At 53.7% G+C, this 17,447-nt stretch overlaps 1 protein-coding gene across 2 annotated transcripts; it reads right to left on the bottom strand.

Annotated features, from left to right (window-relative positions):
• Positions 1–1,951: 1,951 nt before the first annotated feature.
• SLC35H1 (solute carrier family 35 member H1) lies at positions 1,952–16,847 on the bottom strand. Of its 2 annotated transcripts, none has more exons than XM_087818707.1 (10): positions 16,823–16,847; positions 11,188–11,565; positions 10,414–10,564; positions 9,388–9,451; positions 8,597–8,669; positions 7,887–8,055; positions 7,722–7,805; positions 5,251–5,426; positions 4,049–4,178; positions 1,952–3,712 (listed from the first exon to the last, which is right to left on the bottom strand). In XM_087818707.1, the coding sequence occupies exons 2-10, from the start codon at positions 11,305–11,307 to the stop codon at positions 3,582–3,584; spliced, it is 1,098 nt and encodes a 365-aa protein (XP_087674833.1). In that variant the 5' UTR covers positions 11,308–11,565; positions 16,823–16,847; the 3' UTR covers positions 1,952–3,581. The 2 variants fall into 2 exon arrangements, with proteins under 2 accessions (XP_087674833.1, XP_016060304.1); XM_016204818.2 differs by lacking the exon at positions 16,823–16,847 and adding an exon at positions 16,580–16,606.
• Positions 16,848–17,447: the final 600 nt, after the last annotated feature.

Below are 17,447 nucleotides of genomic sequence, written 5' to 3'. Positions count from 1 at the left end.
GCAGAAATGGGTGGTGGACAGCTTTTTCCTGCAGGACAAATCATTTAGAAGTGAGGATGGTCCCTGGAAAAAACCCACTTTAATCCCCACTGTTGGAAATTCCTGCACAGAACATGTACCTATTAAGGGCTCTGCTGTGCCAGCACTGCAGCAGCAGGACTCCAGGCTTGCTCCTCCTCTCACTTCTTTGTCACCTAGGCAAGTTATGTCACATCCTCACTGCTGACATTTACTAAGTGGCTATCACTATGTGCCCAGCACTGTGCTGCTGCTTTACAGACACTTCATCTTCACAATAGCTTCAGTAGGAGATATGGGTTAGGATTCCTGCTTTATAGACAAGGAAACAGGCCCAGAGGGGATCAGCAAAATGCCCAAGACACGCAGCTAGTCACAGGGCAGGGACGTGACTCCAGGTCTCCGAGGCTCGCTCTCCGCCACCGTCATGCTTAACCTCTATGAGCTTACTTTCCACAGCTATGAAATGGGTACAGCCAACTCCTACTGCACTGGGGTTTAGGAATTATATAGCTTATGTGAGAGGCCTCGAGGGTGCCCAGTATCCGGTCCATTCTGTTATTCTCCCAGTTTCCCTGGTCCCCTGCCTCAACACTTCTCTGGGCTGGGAGGAAGGATGGTCCCATTTGCCGTCTCTACAAGAACAAACGTTTCTATCCCAAGTTCAATGTCTGGCATGGGATCAGCACTCCCTGAATGCCATCAACCCAAATGGATGATCAGAGTCCCCATCCTCGGTTCTCTGCACATTGGGGACCCAACTCAGTCTATCAACAGTCATGATGCAGAAAGCTGTGGCAAGTATCACAAAGACCATTCTCTTGGTTCCATGTAACTCTACTCTCAAACCACTGGGATTTTACTTTTTTTTCTCTCTCAGCAGAATGGAGCAAAACAGATGGAGGTGATGCCCCGAGCCCTCGTTGCAGAGAGGGTAGAGAATGAAGATGAAGGCATTCCAGGCCCTGCCTGCCTTTGCAGGTTTCTCCCACAGGCAAACTGCAGCTCGTTCCCATCCCCACCACGACCTCGACTACAGACATCCTCCTATATTGGGGGCAATAACCTTCCTTCCACGGTAGGCTCCCGGGAGAGTCTGTGGGCATGTAAGCACTTAAAACTCCAACCTACAGGTCAGCCTACATTCCCTCCTCCCTCTTCAGAAGCCCTGGAGCTGTAGGCTTCATGGGGACAGACACCGCAGCCTTGGAGAGACAAGTCACATCCTCAGCTTCCTGAAACCTGCGCAAGCACCGAGTTACTATGGCAACACTGCAACCCTGAGATGCAATGGCTGCAGAAAGCATGGGTGCTTCTAGGGTGAGCAGGGTCTGGCCTGGGAGGCCAGGTGATGGGGCTGGCAGAGGGGGAGGGGAGGGAGCCCTTCTCTAGGATCAGCTGGTAATTGCTGCTAAGTGAGGGGCTGTCATTGAACCCAACATGCGGGTGGCAAGGGCCCCGCTCTGCACCCTGTAATTACTGCACCAGATAGCAGCTCTTGCTCCCTGTGTGGGAAGACTGGGATGGTGTGTGTGTGTGGGGGGGATAGACAGGAAGCTCTTGTCCATCTGAGCCAGGGGGCCTCTGGCAGGCTCTCCACAACCCAATCATCCTGCATCCCAAGCAGCCTCCCAGGCAGAGGCAGAGAGGCAGAGGAGCAGAGGGGCAGAGGCAGAAGCAAGGAGGTCCTGTCTCCTCCTTTTTGCTGGTTCTCCCCACATCATCTCTTATGGGGCATAAGCTTCCTTTAATCCTGGCCTCTGAGCTTAGAGAATCCAAGGGGAGCAGAGGTGCAGGGACCAGATAAGGCACCACCTCAGCAGAGCCCTTGGTGTGTCACACCTCCATGTGTGGAAGGAGTCTGAGCCGTGAAGCTGAATTCCTGAGCCTAGAGGCTCTGAGGACCTCAGACTAGTCCCCCTCCCCTCCTCCCGTTTCCCTGCTGTAAGTCTGGGAGTAGGACTAAGCAATTCTTAAGGTTTCTTCTACAGCAGGGGTTGGCAAACTACAGCCAACAAGCCAAATCCTATTTCTGTAAATAAGGTTTCACTGGAACTCAGCACGCCCGTGTTTCTGTATCTGTTGGTGGCAGCTTTCCTGCTATAACAGCAGACTTGAGTAGCTGCAACAGAGACCATATGGCCCCCAAATGGGAAATATTTACTATCTGGCCCTTTACAAAAAGTTTGCCTGTCCTGTTCCTCAAGTATTAACATTCTCCTATGCTTAAAAGAGCTTTCATGGCTCCAATCTGATCAGAACAGTTCATAACATGCCCATGTCCAGGTCACCACCCGCAGACACCCACTATCCTCTTCCAAGGACCCCTGCCTGGGTTTGGATGGTGGTGGGAGTTCCCACAATTGGAGTCACCTTGTGGTGCAATGGCGCCACCTGCTGTGAATGCCTAAAAGCACTTCTGCTTGGGAGGATGTGACCCCTTGGCAAGCAGCCCCCTCCCAATCCAGGGGAACCAGCTCACAGGAGCAGGTCAGGCCTCAGAACCACAGCACATCAGAGCTGGGTTCTGGTGCTCTCTCTCCCCATTTGATAAAGTCTGCAGTCTAGAGGGGCAGTGTGACTCCTCCAAGGTAGGTGATGGGAAGGCCCAGAGGCTCACAAACCCATCCATCTACGCTCTATGGACAAACACTGGGCACACAGACCTGGCACAGTGAACCCTAAGTCGGCCGCTCATTTAGGGTCTTGGATCCATGGTTGTTGAAAGGCTTTTCAAAATAAACATACATATTTAAGCTGTTTCCAATCTTTAGGACAACTCTGAGACAATTATTACCCCCATTTCAAAGATGAAAACACTGTGGTACAGAGAGGTTAAGTAATTTGGTTAAGGTCACAGGGCCAGTAAGTGACAGTCAGGTTGTGAAAGGGTTAAGATCCCCAGAATATGGTGCTCAGTGCATATTACTGTTCTTCCTGCCTGCAGGTGTGCTTGGGCCCCCGAGGAGGTCCTGGGACTCAATTGGGAGCACACATGATGGGAAGGCCTGGAGTCTGACCAGTCATCTGAGAGGCCCCAGGCACAGAGACCAGGCCGGACTGCCCCTCCCTGCCCCCACACCTCCAGGCAACAGGAAGTGGCCAGTGGACTGTAAACCCTTTATTTCCAAAGTATAAATAGATCTGCTCTCTAAGCAAAGAGCTCTCCAGGTGATAAGTCCCTAGCCTCTCCATCTCCCCTTCCCAACTGCTCTGCAGTCCAAACCCAGTCCCCTCAGAAAACCATGAAGCCTCTGAAATCATAATCTTGGCAACCAGAGCATGGCAGCAGTTGAGAACAGCGCTCCTTTTGTCCACTGTGACTCTGGCACAGCTTGAGGCCCCTCAGGCCAGGTCTGAGGCTGGCCTAGTGCTCACCCCTCTGTTTGACCAATTCCCCGACCCAGCCCAACCATGTGGTCATGTGCTACCCAAGGCCCAGCCTGGGACACTTCTGGCCCACTGCTTCCAGCTGCTGTGAGCAGTCACCCGGGTCCCTGAGCTGCCATCAGTATAAAGGCTGGGAGAGGCCTGCTTTCAAGCTGCTCCCTGGCTGGTCGCTGCTATCCTTGGGCCACAAAGTACTCATCTTCCTCCTCCGCCTCATCGTGACCTTCCTCTGGCTGGCTGCTCCGGAGCAGCAGCTCCAGGTCAGGGTTGGAGCCCAGCCCCTTCAAGGGCTTCTCACCATCACCTGGGGATAAAGAGACCAGTTACAGCCCCAATCATAGGTCCTTGGTGTGCCCTGATGTGACTGCGTGCTCAGTCACCCAAGCCCCCCATCCCAGCTCCTTAGAGATGACTCCTGTCTTTTCAGAGGAATGGCGGGGTGGCAGAGCCACCAGGCATACTTCCTGAATTAGAGCAACAGCCAACGCAGAGGCGGCTGAACTGTGTAGTCTGGAGCTACTTTGGGGAAGCAGAGGGCCACCTGCCTCTTCCTGGCAGGGCTGGGTTGAGGGGAAATCTGAGGGGCTGTCAGGGGGAGAATGTCATCAGAACACAGACTTCTGAAAGGGGCGCTGGTTACCTTTGGAGTGCAGGGCTTTGAGGGCGACATGCAGAGATATTCCTGAGAGGCAGAGGGCAAAGCCCAGCCAGTTCAGGAGGCTGATCTGATCACCCAGCAGATGAGCTGCCAACAGCAAAGTGCAGACTTCCTATGGGCAGAGAAGCAGGAAGGGGAAGTGATTAGCGGGATGAGTTGGCCCCTTTGCAAGGAGGGCCGAGGCACTGAGCATACCCATGGGAGAGAGCCAGACTCGCCCAAACTCCAGGGCGGGGCAGGCTGGCCTGCAGGGCAAAGAGGAAGCTTCTACTGGGCTCAGAGGGCTGGGCCTGCCTGTAATGCTTTCCTCCCTTTGTGTTACTGAGATGAAACAAAGGAGGTGCTTTCACAGAATTGTCAGAATAAAAAGAGGCAAACCAAATGCAGTCATGTTCCCAGGAATAAAGGAGAGCTGCCCTTCTGGAAGGTTCAGATGGGGAGTTCTCAGCTGCCAGGGGAGAATGCTTTGAGGGACACTCACTAGTCCTGGGTTCTTGGTACACAGTGGCTGCAAATGGCACTATGACATGACTCATTCTGAGAATGACAGCTTATGCCTCCTCATTTGGATGGCAACCAGAAGACCCTTGGGGAGCCCTATATTTCTGCTTTCAGGCAGCACTGCTCCAATATCAAAGCACAAACTCCCTCCATGGCCTGGAAGAGGGAGTGAGACATGGTGGAGAAGGGAAGGGGAAAGTGACGAAGAGAAGTAAGAGTGCTGCCAGGAAGAGGTAAAGGCAGGCTCAGCAAGCACAGGCACTCCGACTTAACTGTGCCCGTGGCAGACATCATCAATCAACCACAGAACTTGTTACTGATGAGTCTGGATGGGGGCTTCTCAACCCATGGTTCCAGGCCGCTGCCAAACGATCAGAGTTGGCATTCCTGGTAAAATGTAAATGTGTCCCAAACCTAGTGGAGTCAGACCTGGCTCTGCAACCAGCTCAGTCACCTCTCTGTTTTCTTGGGTAGGAGCAGCTCTTCATGTCTGATGACCCATCCCCACCTCACAGGGCTGCAGTGAGGGTGGGAGGGGGTATAGATGAAAGCATGGCACTTAGCACCCTAGTGAGGTACCTCTATCTCTTCTCTGTAGGCCCTGGGATGCAGGAGCTGCTGGTGAGAAATACCCTCAGGGGTTCCTCTCTAAGACAGGATTGGGGTCACCTCTGAGTCTGTACCTTAAAAATGCCGGCAATGGAGAGAGTGAGGCTGGAGGTTCTGGAAACCAGGAGGAACTCGGAGAAACCCAAACCAAAGGCAAGAATCCCGCCAAGGAAGAGGCTCCCAAGTACCCGTAGGAGCAGCCCTGTGTCCTGGAAACGGAAGATTTTCTCAGATGTGGACAAATGGAGACCTGAAAGCAATGGGGGAGAGAGGGACGACCATGTCCTGGGTGTGCCTGCCTGGGCGGCCTCACCCTCCTGCAGCTGGGTGAGATCTGCCAGTCGCCGAGCATACTTACTAAGCACCTGCTGACTGTGGGAGGCCCGGAGGACAAGGATGGGAGAAGCCCACACAGATGGCCTGAGTCTTAGGAACGCTAGGGAAGCAGTGATGGCTGCCAGAGCGCCCTGGGGCATAGGAGCCTGAGATCCTAATAGGGAGTGATGGGGAGGGCTTTGGAGCCCCTGGGCTAAATACAGGGGATGGCACCACAGAGAAAATCCACGGGAGCACCCTGCTCTTTCACAGGACATTTCCCTCCCATCTGTGGAAGGAGCAGTGAGGGTGGTGACTTCCTGTGGCCTTGGCAGCTGAGATAACTAATGAGCCAAAGAGAGGTGGAGCAGCCAGCAGGTGAGGACTGTTGATGCCCTGGCCCACGGAGGGAGTCCCTTGTTCTCAATTTCAGGCAGGGCACCTATAAACAGGGACAAAACTCTGTCCTTACTAATCTCGCCATTTTAATCCGGGCCTATTATATGGTTGTGGGACGTGGCTGAGACATGCCCCCTTTCAGAGCACAGTTTCCCCACTAATAGAATGAGTGGGTTGGGACTAGACCAGTGTTTCTTGAACAGATGGTATAGTCTGATGAAGAGTTCTCAAAAAACAAACACTGCATATAAATACTTGACAAAAGCCAAGGCCCCTCGCTCCAGAGACACCCACACAGGCACCCATGCAGTGAACTTTGCTTAGGCTTTCAGAGGGTTCTTGGCCCTCCAATGCTGCCCATGTGAGAGGATGATTTCTGGGGTCCCTCCCTGCAGGAAAGCCGCTGGGAGCATTGGCAGGATCTGAGGTGAGCCCAGACTAGGCACAAAGGACACACCTGCGGGAACAGGAGGCTGGCCAAGGACTTTGAGGTTTTTGGAGGGAAGCACCAAAGAATTGCAGAGTGACAGCTCCCCCACCCCCCACCCCCTCAGGCAAATAGCCTCACGATGCAGGACATCTTGTCTGGTGCTGGGCTCAGCAGTACTGCAAAGGCAGGGGCAAATTGGAGAGAATTCGGGGAAAGCAACATAAGTAATGAAGGCGCTTGGGGGATTAATTTACCAGAAAAGATTAAAGGAGCTAAATCCATGCAGCTTTGCTAAGTGACGACTAGCAGGGGCTTTCGGATGAGGGTTTGTAGAGATGGGGAATGGTGTAAGCACCCAGGAAGGGGGGGGTGCGTGTGGCACTGGGTACAGGGACATAATGAAGGAATGGGGAGAGATGTTAAAAAGGAAGAAAAATGAGGCTGCAGACGGAAGTTTCCTGGACAACGGGGCTGCAGAATAATTTTCTCAGAGAGGTTCAAGACGCTTCGCTGCTTGAAACTTAAATGAATGTGGGACAGAATTTTCTGTAATGACCCTGAGGACAGAAGGGACTCCTGGAGGAAGGATAAACGGGACAAAGTAATCCCAAAACATCAGAGGCAGGAGCATGGCGCTGCACCTCCCAGCCCAGACAATTCTCCCCACCTCTCCTCTCTGGGAGATGACCGTGGAGGGGAACTGCTCACTTGTCAGGTTCATGTGCACAGGCTCCCAGTACCACCCCCTCTGGCCAACACACACTCCATTCCTTTGAGCCTACAGCTCAGACTTTCTGGGATGCCCCGCCCACACCAGCCTGTCAAAGTCCCATTCATGCCCCCAGATACACTGTCTGGGAAACCTTTCTGACTAGCCTTTCCACCCTATCATCCTGAGACAATTCACGACCCTCTGCTCCTAAGAGGCAGAACACAGCCTAATGGTTAAGAGGAGGGACTCTGGAGCCAGCTCCTGGACCTGAATTCAGGTTCATTTATGAGCCATGGGACCCGAAGCAAGGTTATCTTTACTTCTCTCTGCCTCAGTTTCTCTCACCTGCAAGATGAGCATATTAAAAAAACTGCCCCATGGGATTTAGGGGAGCATTAAGAGTTGATATATGTAAAATGATTAGAACAGCCCTGGCATACGTTTGGGACTGAACACATTCACTGTCATTACCGCCTGCTCTATTTCATACACTTTCCATGTAACATTTATCATGCTGGATTCTAGCCATTTGGTTTAAGTGTCTGTCCAGACACCCAAACCAGGCACTGCCGGGGGAGGGGCCACACCTTTGATCTCTGTATCCTCTGTAGCTACCACAGTGCTGGGCACAGAGCAGGGATTGGGGATCTGCTGTACAGAGGTGCCCCGAGGTGGACGGCACAACCTACCTTCAAATATGGCAAAGAGAGGGAAGAGCCCGAGAAACATGAGTGGTTGCAGGTGGAACATGGTGTCGATGGGGTTCTGGAGCCCTACAGGATGGGGACATGGGTGAGCCATCAGGCCTGGCCAGCCTGCCTCCACCCTGCCTGGTACCCGGGCCCGTCTCTCACCAAGTTCAGCCTTCTGCAGGAGTATCTGGGTGAGGGTCCAGCGAATGCCACCAATGAACGAGGCCCCCAGCACCAAGGCAAAGCCCTCCACGTTGAACTGCGTGGACTTGTAGGTGAACATGAAGAGTCCCCCAGCGATGAGGAGCACCACCAGCACCAGCGCTGCACGCTATTAGGATGGGGAGCAGGTGGCAACTAACTTGGGAGTCTCAAGGTCATCCTACCTGGGGTTTGGGGGTCAGCAGCCACCTTGGCTAGCTCTTTTCTCCCCACCACCTTGGCCAGCTCCTTCCCAGAGATAAACACAGGGCTGATGTTCAACTGACATGTCCCCAACATCCCTACCTGCCCTAAAATACTGAAGTGCTTTCCTATGGCTGTCCTAGGCCCCCAAGTGGCTTCCCCCCTCCTCTGGACTAGGAAACAAAGGGTACTGCCTCACACAGCAGGGAGCCTCCGACCCAGCCTGACCTGACCTGGCCCCTCTTCCTTGAACCCTTCCTCCTTTGGTCTTTACCCCTGCGTGCCACACCATTTCTAAAATTCTCAGTAGTGCCCAGTCCTAGGTCCTTCCTCAGCTACAGGAGCTTCTGCCACCTGGACTGGGAATGTCTCTTCTGTCACACAGTGATGAGCCACTGCTCAGATCCCTCTTTTCATTTTTAACATCGGTGTGGGTAGGAGGGACAAAAGGGATGCTGGTGCCTCACCAGCTCCTCCAGCTTGAAGATCAGAGAGAAGATCAAGATGAAGAGGACGGCTGAGGATTTGGTCATTGTGTACCTGGAAGCAAAAATTACCACAATGCATGGCTGCAGCCCGGGGCTCATACCTGCCATCCAGAAAGGAGCCCATAGTACAATCAGTGGGCTGGAAAGGGGGGGGGAGGCTCCTGACTTCCCTGAGGGCAACTGGCTCTGCTCAGGGCAGCAGGGCAATCTGGGTACAAAAGACCAAAAGAAGGTGGCCTGAGTCACCTGGGCTGATACGTGACCTTTAATCGAAAGAAATCTCAGAGGCTTCTAACCATCACCAGGGAGAAAAGGCTGCGGGTCTGACACTGTGCTCAACAAGGCTATTATTACCCACCCCTCAGTGGAGACCAGGATGGGGAAGAAAGGATGAGGGGGGGAGAAGGCAGGGACGTGCTCTCTGAAGCACAAAACCGAAGAAGTAACTGCCACGCCTCCCTGCTGTGTAGGTGTGTGCACTGCACACCGTCACCCCCTTCCTCCGGAGCTGTGATTGTCCCCGTTCTGTTTGAGCCCCTGACTTCCCCAGGGCGCCTGGCAGGCAGGCACAGCATCCCCTGTGTGCCCCAGGGTAAGGAAGAGGCTGGTCAGTTTCTGGAGAGCTGCTGGGTGTCAGGGAGGAGCTAAGAGAGGGCTGGTCCCAGAGACTGGTATAGAGGCTGGCTTGTCGGTCAGGTGTGCAGATAGCCAGCTGGACAGACAGAGAGAACTTGCACCTGAGGGGAGGTGGCAGGTGTGGCAGTACTCACAGTGAGACAGTGATGTAGAGGAAACTCCAGTTGGACAAGCCCACATCAAGCGCCGTTGCCAGTGCTGTGGAGACAAGGGATGCCCACCAGACATGCGGGGGAGGAAGGGCAGGCGGTATGGGGGCACCAGTTATTAGAACACTTCTGTGAGGCACCCAAGTGCCCCCTGCTTTGCACTGCTCACCCTGGCTTTCTCTGGAGCCCTCAGGCCTTGCTTTATACTCAGCAACTAAAAGGTTAAGTCCTGACCAAAAGAAGGTGGGGGGTGGGGGTTTGCTCCAGCATTCAGGCTGTGGTGCATTCTGACTGGCTGGGGCCTGTGTTGTTCCCACTTGTTAAATATTTTGAATACCCCCTGATGACGGGTATTAACCTGATCCTGCAAACTCTTCAGAGAAGTCACGGAGGAGGAGGACCTGGCCCTCCAGGACCTGATCTCTTCCACCCTCTCATTCCTCTCACTTCCCCTCACCAACGCTGAGTTCTCAGCACCTGGAGACACTCTCTGTTCCCTTTCAGACTTCCACATGCACTAAACCTCCAGGGGCACAGAGTGCACTTTCCTCCCAGGACCAAAGGTCCCACTCCAGGTCCCAGCCAACTTAGTCCTTGCTCTGAGGAACCCTCCCTGCCCAGCACCCAGCACCCAGCACCCAGCACCCAGCCCTGCCTTGGTTGGTTCCCTTTCTCTATGGTCAGTTCAGCAAGGGCAGGGACTATAAGCTCTGTTCACCACTATCTCCAGGCCTGGGAACACAGCTCAGGGTGCATGTTCAAGGCCAAGGGAACTAGCTACAAGGCCACTGCCACACTGGGGCTTTTCCAGGTGTGCATGGGCAAGTGAGAAGATGGGGAGTCCGTAGGGGACACAAGTGGGGGTGAGAAAGGCATGCAGACAGGAGGAAACATGGGGTGGGGCAGGGAAAGAGGGGCCTAAGCTTCAAGCCACAAAGGCTTCCTTTTGCTTTTGGCCTATGGCCTCCCAAGCAACTCTCCTCCTGTCTGGCCCTCCCCACAGGCACACACCTGTTGGAGCTACTCTTCTGAGGTAGTCAGTCCAGCTCAGCACCACGCGGGCCCTGTGACTGGAGCACTGGACCAGCGCCCTGGACAGGGCGGAGAACAGGAAGATCACGGCCAGGTGCAGCATCGTCATGAAGAGGGGGAAGTGGAAGCTCTGTGTGGAGCCCAAAGCACAGCCAGCCCAGGCACGGTTTAGACAGCCAGACCGCACTTGCCCCCCACCACCACCCTCCCTTTACTTGGCGGCAGTGGCGCTAACTGGGTGCTTCCTGGGGGCTCTGCAGTGTATGAAGGGCTTTCACCCACACCGCAATCAGTTGGCATGAGAGGGTTGGTCCCAACTTTGGAGGTCACAGAGCAGGTGGAAGAATGGGGCCCAATCATAGCTAGATGCTGTCTCCACCCCTTTAACAGCCTGTTAGCTGCCTGCTTCAGCCCTTCTCCACGACCCACATCCAGGTAACAGCCAGTGTGGGCCAGGACGGCTGTGACAGTTTTTAGAGTACTGAACTACTTTTCTACCTGTTGGTCAACAGCTGCTGCTTAAGCCCCCCAAGTCTCCCCAGCTCATTCCTCACCCAATTTCCCCTTGATCCAAACATTTCAGTGGAATCCCTGGCGTGTCAGGGCTGGCTGTAGGGCCCTGTCCCATCACTAGTGTGACTGGGCTCCAGTCTGACTGGCTGAAGCCTGTGCCTTCCTGTTGTTAAATATCAGGGACACTGTAGCCCCAGCCACCTCCCTCCGAGTGTCCCACCCCACAGGCCTCCGAGTCACCTTGGTCAGCCATTTGTTGTAGAAGGTGATGCCGATGGAGAAGCAGTAGTAGAGCAGGACCAGTCCCAGGGTCAACACTGCCTTCCACACAAAGGCCACGTCGAGGGCCCACCTCCCCATCTGTGGAAGCGGCAACTCCCTAGCTGGGGTCAGTGGGGGCAGGCACCTCTCCTGAAGATGGGCCGTGGGAAGAGCCGCTGGCCCTGGGCCACGATTTTCAACAAAAATGTCGCCTGGTTAGAGGAGTTCTCTTCACCTTCATGATTCAAGACGGTGAACGGAGCCCTAGGCGGAGTCCTCACCTAAGGGGCTGGTGGCCTGAGGCAATCCCCTCCATGGTTAACCGGATGCAGGGCTCACAGATCCCCAGGTCTGAGGCTAGAAGGATGAAAAGGCAGCTCTGGTGGCTTGGGCAGAGTGAGGGCCACTTGACTCCACCCACCACAGGCCCAACCTGACCTGCAGGGAGCAGATCAGAGCAGACAGAACGGCGGGAAGGAGCCCACGCAAGGCACAGTCTACCACAGCAGAGCTCCCGGTCACATCCACTCTCTTGTCACCTCAGGCTGTTCTCCATGAATTGCTACCAAAGTGACCTTTTTAAAACATAAATCTGATCATATCAGACCACTGCTTAAAGCCCTTCTGTGGCTTCCAGTGCTCTTAAGATAGAGATCAAAACCCTTCTTGAGGCTAAAAAGGCCTGATAGGGCCCCTGCCAGCCTCTCTGGCTCAGCTCCAGCCCTCTTGCCCCAGTCCTGCCAGCCAGCAGCCTTTCAGCTCCCCAAGCACACCAGGCTTCTTCCTGCTGCCCAAAGGAGCCAACGCTCCACCCTGCCTCCGTTACTTTCTCAGCTGATCTGCTCATCTTCAGCTCAAATGCTGCTTTCTCAGGAACCCGCCCTCGATGTGATGGGTGCCCCTGAGACACAGGCTGCTCTCACAGCTCCCCCATGATTCCTTCATCAAACCTATGCAGGGCAGGACAACCTGAGTGATATCTGCGCCCCGGGGAGGCTGTGAGCGCCACAAAGACAGGGCCCACTATGTCCGTGCTGGCCTTATAGCCCCACCTTGAACACTGTAAGTTCTCCATATGGTGATGATTCATTTCAAGAGAGGGGGCCTGTGGTTTTCAAGGGACTAATCCGGTCGGTCTTTAAGGTTAGTTAAAATGGACCAGGAAACCAACACCTACCTTGCCTTAGCCTCTAACAACCAGTTTCACAGACATGGAGCCTACCTCGGGTCTTGCCAAACTAAACCACTTCCTGGCTCCCTATCAACCCAACCAACCCCAGTGAGTACCCAGAGTATGCCAGGACTGGGGGAGACCAGGCAGACACCCCATTCTAGCATTATTCCACCTGCTGCTTCACCTGTGTGTCCCTCCTCCCATCTCCTCCTCTGAAATGTTCCTACCTTGCTGAAATGCCACCTCCTTGAAGCCTTCCTAGAACCATCTGATCAACCAACTTCCCCTCCCCAGGCCTTTCCACAGGGAGTATTTACACTGTTTCTGTACTCTGGAACCTGGGTTATCATTTCCCCTCCCCCAAGGCAAACTGGAAGCTGGCACAAGGCTCAGGTCCCAAAGGATACCCTAGGGCTCTGATTCTCTCCAGTGGAACTCTGGAAAACTTTGGTGGTGTTTTGGGGGGACATTCCTAGCTTTTAGTGAGTGGGGACTACGAGGGGGACAGTCCACATAACTCAGAACTGTTCTGCACCCTGCATGACTTTGATATTCCTGTAGGTGAAAGACCTGCTTATAATTACCTGAACCTAGAACCCAACTCTGTTTTAAAGCTAACACAGAGCAGTTCTTCCATGGTTCTCCCAGGTACTAAAATTTCCAAGAATACCTTTACCATGTACACTAGAGGGAAGCTGAACTGTTTTTGATAAAAGGGTACTATGAGCTCCCAGTCTGGAAAAACCCCATCACCTACAGTCCTGGCACGCATGGGTTTTGAGCTTCCCACAAAGCACGTTGTAGCAGTGGGCACTGTGGCCATCGAGTTCCCACAGGTTCTACAGGAGTGGTGAAGGCAGGGCCTGCTTCGTTGTAGCTTCTAGTATCCTGTGCCCAGGAACTTACATATTGAAAGTTCCTTTTATTTCTCTTTTACATCCTGGTTAGGGCATTGGCAATTTTTTATTTTATTTTATTTTTTTGAAACTTTTTAAAAAAAATATATCTCTTTTATTGATTTCAGAGAGAGGAAGGGAGAGGGAGAGAGAGAGATAGAAACATCAATGATGAAAGAGTCATTGATCAAGCCCGCAACCCGGGCATGTGCCCTGACCAGGAATCGAACCCCAATGAGCCACACCCGGCTGGGCATTGGAAATTTTTAAAAAAATTATGTGTAGGCAGTTTTTTTGAAACATAAGTTTCAATTTAAGATAATAAAGAGGGTGGGGGTAGGTTGTTAACACAATATTTGTCCTTAAAAAGATGGTGTTGCATCCATGAGGTTGAGAACCACTGTGCTATTTTGCCTACTGTAACTTGAAATGCCTTCTGTAGGCTGACATGGCCCTGTTGTACATCCCTCCCTCTGACCTCCCCATCAAATGCAGAATATCCAACTGGCCCCTTGTCCTCTCCACTTGGATGTCTAACATCAGGCGTCACACACCCAGCCTGTCCAGAAGATGCCTGTCATCCACCCTCCGTCAAACCTGCTCCCCTTCCCACTTCAGCTAGGGGCACCACCATTCGCCTAGTTGCTCAGGCGAGGAACCTCCTTTCCATCCTTGATTCCTCTTTCCTCAGCCCACAGTCAATCAACAAATACCATCAGCTCTATCTTCAAAAAATATCCCCAATAGGATTACACTTCCTGGCCTCCACCACCACCATCTGAGCCCCACCCCCCAATGATGCTTTAGCCTCCTGCTGCTCCTCGCACACCCCCAGTCAGAATCCGGCTAACACAGCTGGACAGTGGGGTCTAACAGATCTCCAGGCCCCTACTCCTTCTTCTAGACCAGGGTTTCTCCACCTTGGCATTACTGATATTTGGAGCCAGATAACGTCTTGTGGGGAGAAGGCCTGTCCTGTGCACCGTAGGACGTTTAGCAGCATTTCTGGTCTCTAACCACTAGATGCTTGTAGCATCCCTGTCTCTCATCCCAAGTAATGACAAACAAGAATGTCTCCAGCCCAGCCTGTGTGGCTCAGTGGTTGAAAGCCGACTCATGAACCTGGAGGTCACCATTCAATTCCTGGTCAGAGCACATGCCTGGGTTGCAGGCTCGATCCCCAGTAGGGGTGTGCAGGAGGCAGCCGATCAATGATTCTGTCATTGATGTTTCTATCTCTCTCCCTCTCCCTTCCCCTCTGAAATCAATAGAAACATATTTTAAAAACAAACAAAAAGAATGTCTCCAGACATTGCCTAATGTCGCCTGGGGGCAAAACTGAGCCCTGATGAGGACTGCTAACACCCCACAGGTGACCACAGGGCATGCTGGCACTAAGAAATCTTTCTTCTAGCACCCTCTCCCTGTGGTTCCTACGCATGACTTCCAAGCCAGGGCAGTCTGCACCCTTCTGTAAATGAAGTTATTGTACCTTCTGCTTTTGCTGCTGTTCCTGTTCCAACCCTGCAATGCCCTCCACCCTCCCTCCACTGTCCAAATTCTGCCCTTCCTTCAAAGAGCCAGTCCGGGCCCCCCACCTCTAGGAAGTCCCCATGACTACCCCAGCCCACAGGAAGCACTGTCCCAAAGTTAACAACACTCCTCTTGTTATCATTTGGAACGTCACCGAACCCCAAACACAAAATTGTACCTCAGCTAGTAGGGTTCTCGGAAATCATCTAACCACTTACTCAATGTGCATTTATTAAGCACTTCTGTATACCTAGCATTGGAGATAGAGACATGTAACTGATAAGGTCCCCACCCTTATTTTATGATAAGGAAAACCAGGCTTAAAAGGGCAAATGCTCTTTTTCAAATCTTACTTGCCCAGGAAAGGAACTGCATATTCTGCGTAACTTTCCTCAGGAAGAGGCATAGCTCGGAGCAGTAGCCACATAAACTGGTGCATCACCATAGCTCCTGGCTTCCCTTTATCTCCCCAGCTGGAACATGGGCAGTGCAGCTCAGTGCTCAGAAGTGTGGGCTTGAAGTGAGAAAGACCTGGGATCAAATCCTGGCTCCTCTCCTTACTACTTCATGACCCAAGTTACCTGACTTCTGGACCTTAGTTTCCCCAACTGTAAAGGAAGATAAAATCATGAGCCTCCCCATGGGAGGGGAGTCAGTGGCATCAGGTACAGCACGTGACATTGGCTCATGGTAGAGGCTTACTCCCCTCCTGGTCCCGTGAAACTTCCCCAGCCTGTCCCCACTGCTCCCCTAGTCACTATGCCCTCCCCGTCACTGCCCCTTCAAGGGCAAAGTCTCTAGTCTCATCAGCATCTTACACAACTGACCACTTCCTCCTCCTGGGAAAACCTCTTGGATGTCAAACCCACACCCTCCAAGGTTTCTTCTGCTTTTCTGAACTCCTTCTTGGTCAACCCAACCTGTGAAAACTGGGTGCCTGATGTTGGGCCCTGGCTTCTTTTACCTATCTTAATTCTGATCTTGCTTAATCTCATCCCACTGATGGACATGCCAATGATTTCTAAATTCCTTACATCAACCCTAACCTTTCCTACAAGCTCCAGGCTAGCACACTAACTTGAGCTCCACTCAAGACACCTAAAATTCATAGTGCCCCACGCCAATTCTTCAACCCATCCCCAAAACATCACTAGTAAATGCCAGCATAATATATCTGGTTACTTAAGTCTAAACCCCAAATCAATGATGGAAGCTATCCTTGACCACTCTTTCCCTTTTTCCTCAAATCCTGTCCTGTCAGTTCCGTTTCCAATATACTTCTGGACCCATCTATGGCCTTCACCTCTACTCCACCATCACAGTCTAAGCCACAGTGATCTTTCACCTAGTGGCTGCAACAGTTTCCTAACTGGTGTCCCTGCACCGCCACCATCCATCCCCACCCGGCAGCCTGGAAAGGTGGCTTAAGCACAAAAAGCAGGCGATCGGCCACAGGGCAAATCCCAGCTCCACCAGAAGGCCCACCAGAAAGGCCTCCTACCACCTGGGCTCCTTGGACCGCTGCACCCTCCTTCTCCCACCACTCCCCCAGCACCCAGCACGCTGGCCCCTGGAGGTATGGAAAACACATCAAGCCTGTGTCCTTTTTCGCACCTGCTGTTCCCTTTGCCTAGAACACTGTTCCACACACCTCTGCGTGGCTGAAACTCTCCTCGAGGGCCCCTCCCCATCCTCATAGCACCTCCCACCACCTGACGGTTCCTTGTTTGCCCAGGAGTTTACTGCCGGCCCCTCACTCCGAGCCCACCGCGGGATGCAGCCTCTTTGGGGCAGAGCCGGACAGGCGTGATTCCCGTCGGGGTCCAGGCCCAGCTCTTCGCCGGGGCTCAGGAAAAGCCCGGGGCAGCGCGCCCACGAGGGCGCGTGGAGGCCGGGTCCCCCCCGCTGCAGGGCAGGATCCCAGGCGCGCCCCACACAGCCCGGCGGGGACCCGCTCCCGCGCCCTCCGCGCCCCCGGGAGCGCGCGGGGGCCGGCGGTCCGCCCACTCACCTCGGCCGCGGCAGCTCCCCGCCCGGCTCCTCCCGCCGGAAGTGCGAGGTGCGGCGCTGCGGGCCGGGAGGAGCATTTCCGCCAGAAGCCACGGGGGGCGGGGCCGCTTGCCCGCGGGGCGGGGCGCGCCGGGGAGCTGGGTCCACACCCCGGGTCTCCGGGACCCCGCGTCGCGTTCCCTCCCCCGGGGGCACGCCCTCCCCGAGCCCACCGCTGGGCATCCCCGTGCTGTGGGTGTTGGCTTCCCCTGCGCTCAATCAGGGTCTCGCTCTGGAGCCCCGGTGCCTGCTGCAGAGCCCCGCGCACCGCGGGCACCCAGAAAAGAGCCACCTACTTACTAATGTTGAACAGATGGTTTACCTTATTCCAACCCAGTGCTGGGCAACCATGGAAGGAACCACAGAGATCAAGCTCTCATGGGCTTTTTCTTCTGGTTCCTCAAGCTAGATGGGGAGCGCTAAATCAGGGCATTACATTTTAGGATTTAGATCCATGGAACGTAGTAAATAACAAACATTTGTGAACCATTTTCTGTGTGCCTGAAACTTTGTAAGAATGATCTCCATTTCAATAGATCCAGTACAGGGAGACAGAGGAAATGCGGGGAGGAGGATGGGGAGGACAA

The sequence above is a fragment of the Miniopterus natalensis genome, chromosome 7 (assembly GCF_054644295.1).
Source record: "Miniopterus natalensis isolate mMinNat1 chromosome 7, mMinNat1.hap1, whole genome shotgun sequence".
NCBI lineage: Eukaryota > Metazoa > Chordata > Mammalia > Chiroptera > Miniopteridae > Miniopterus > Miniopterus natalensis.
This window is presented reverse-complemented; position numbering and strand designations above follow the sequence as displayed.

Bases quoted from the DNA above. Each gene is read 5' to 3' on its own strand.
- SLC35H1 (XM_087818707.1), bottom strand. From the start codon at position 11,307: ATGGGGAGGTGGGCCCTCGACGTGGCCTTTGTGTGGAAGGCAGTGTTG. The intron at 8,056-8,596 runs GTGAGGCACCAG...CCATCCTAATAG, and splicing joins TCTTCAAGCTGGAGGAGCTG to CGTGCAGCGCTGGTGCTGGT. The intron at 4,179-5,250 runs GTACAGACTCAG...CTCTGCCCATAG, and splicing joins CCATTGCCGGCATTTTTAAG to GAAGTCTGCACTTTGCTGTT.